At 49.3% G+C, this 1,382-nt stretch overlaps 1 protein-coding gene across 1 annotated transcript in view; it reads right to left on the bottom strand.

Annotated features, from left to right (window-relative positions):
• LOC102854875 (zinc/RING finger protein 4-like) overlaps positions 1-757 on the bottom strand; it is a 19,168-nt gene extending 18,411 nt beyond the window's left edge. The window contains 1 exon segment of the mRNA XM_006896434.1: positions 499-757. Within this exon segment, the coding sequence (XP_006896496.1) occupies positions 499-757 (259 nt within the window).
• Positions 758-1,382: the final 625 nt, after the last annotated feature.

The following is a 1,382-nucleotide window of genomic DNA, read 5'->3' as shown; positions in this document are numbered from 1 at the left end:
TGAGAAAGTAAGGCCAAAGAGGCACTAGAGACACCCCAACCCCGACTGAGGACTTCCTACAACTGGAAGGGCGTTACAAAGTTAGTACTGCTCCCACTGCCCCTGGAAATGGCCCCACATCTGCTAGTTTACCTGCATGCAGGATCCCATGTTCCCAGACACATCGGCCTAAAGACCTGCTGGTAACCCCCCTGCAAAGTGTCCCAGGTTCGGCTGGGGAGGGAGTGAACAGGGTGCCAGGCATTCACGCCCAGATACCACAGAGCAAGGGCAGCTGGGATCAAACATCCAGGATGCATCTTCTGTCAACAGCAATGGGCCTGCGTCACCCGGATCAGGGACCCGTTTCAGTCTTTTTGCACTAGGCTTCACTGATCCTTCCAGCTGCTTTGTCTGGGGGAACTTGACCTTGGTTTCTGTGGGTTTGACAGCCAGTTTCTTCCGAGCTTCTTTTTTTTTTTTTTCCTCCTGGAGAAATTCCGGCCTTGTTGAAATTACTTCTGTGTCCCCCGGTTCTTTTTTGTTCTTCTCTTTGTTGCTTTTCTATTAGCTCGTGCTGCCGAGGAGCTTCGTCCAGGAAGGGGGTCTCATCCGCGGTCTTGCATTTGGACCACTGCTCACACATCTGCTGTTCCCTGTACTTCTGCTCCTGAAGCCTCATACAGAGCCAAGGTCTGACCTTCCTCGAGACCTTCTTCTGGATCCTCGGGGTTTCAAACCTTCCCCCACTCTTCGTGCCTCCTTTTGCATCCTTCATCGAGCTCTGCCTCAGACACAAACTTCTTTTTTCGTGTTAAGGACGCCATCATCCCTTCCATCCCTAATGAAACCGCTCTCAGCAGTGCCCACTCCAAAGCACCCCAGCAAAAGACACTGGGTCTTTAAAGAGAAAGAAAAAAAGACAAAGATGGAAAAGAAAGATGATTCCTGACACTTTAAATACTGGTGGCATCACAGGAAGAGACAAGTTCTAATACACAATAAACTGATGGGTGGTCAAAGTGCGGTGTTTGCCGTAGGCTGTTTGTGTTGTTGTTTTTGTTAGTTGGTTTCCAGTGAGTCCCGATTCGTATGAAACCTGCCCAGTGGTGTTCTCACAATCACCACTCTGTTGCAGCCATTGTTAATCCATCTCATTGAAGTCCTTCCTCTGTTTCATCAGGCCTCTATTTTGTGAAGAATGGTGTCCTTTCACAGGGACCGGTTCCTCTTGATAACATGTCCAACGTGGGTAAGATGACCCTTCACCATCTTCAGTTCTGAGGAGCATGGTGTTTGCAGTTCGCCCAGATTTGATAGTCCTTCTGAAAGTCCATGTTCTTGTTATCATGAGTCTCCTGCAACTCACAGCGACCCTGTGTACAACAGTTCTGAACCCTGCC

Source organism: Elephantulus edwardii, unplaced genomic scaffold, assembly GCF_000299155.1.
Source record: "Elephantulus edwardii isolate Elephantulus edwardi_28Jun2011 unplaced genomic scaffold, EleEdw1.0 scaffold00185, whole genome shotgun sequence".
In the NCBI taxonomy this organism is placed as follows: Eukaryota; Metazoa; Chordata; class Mammalia; order Macroscelidea; family Macroscelididae; genus Elephantulus; species Elephantulus edwardii.
The sequence above is the reverse complement of the archived record's forward strand: the minus strand, read 5'-3'. Positions and strand labels throughout refer to the sequence as shown.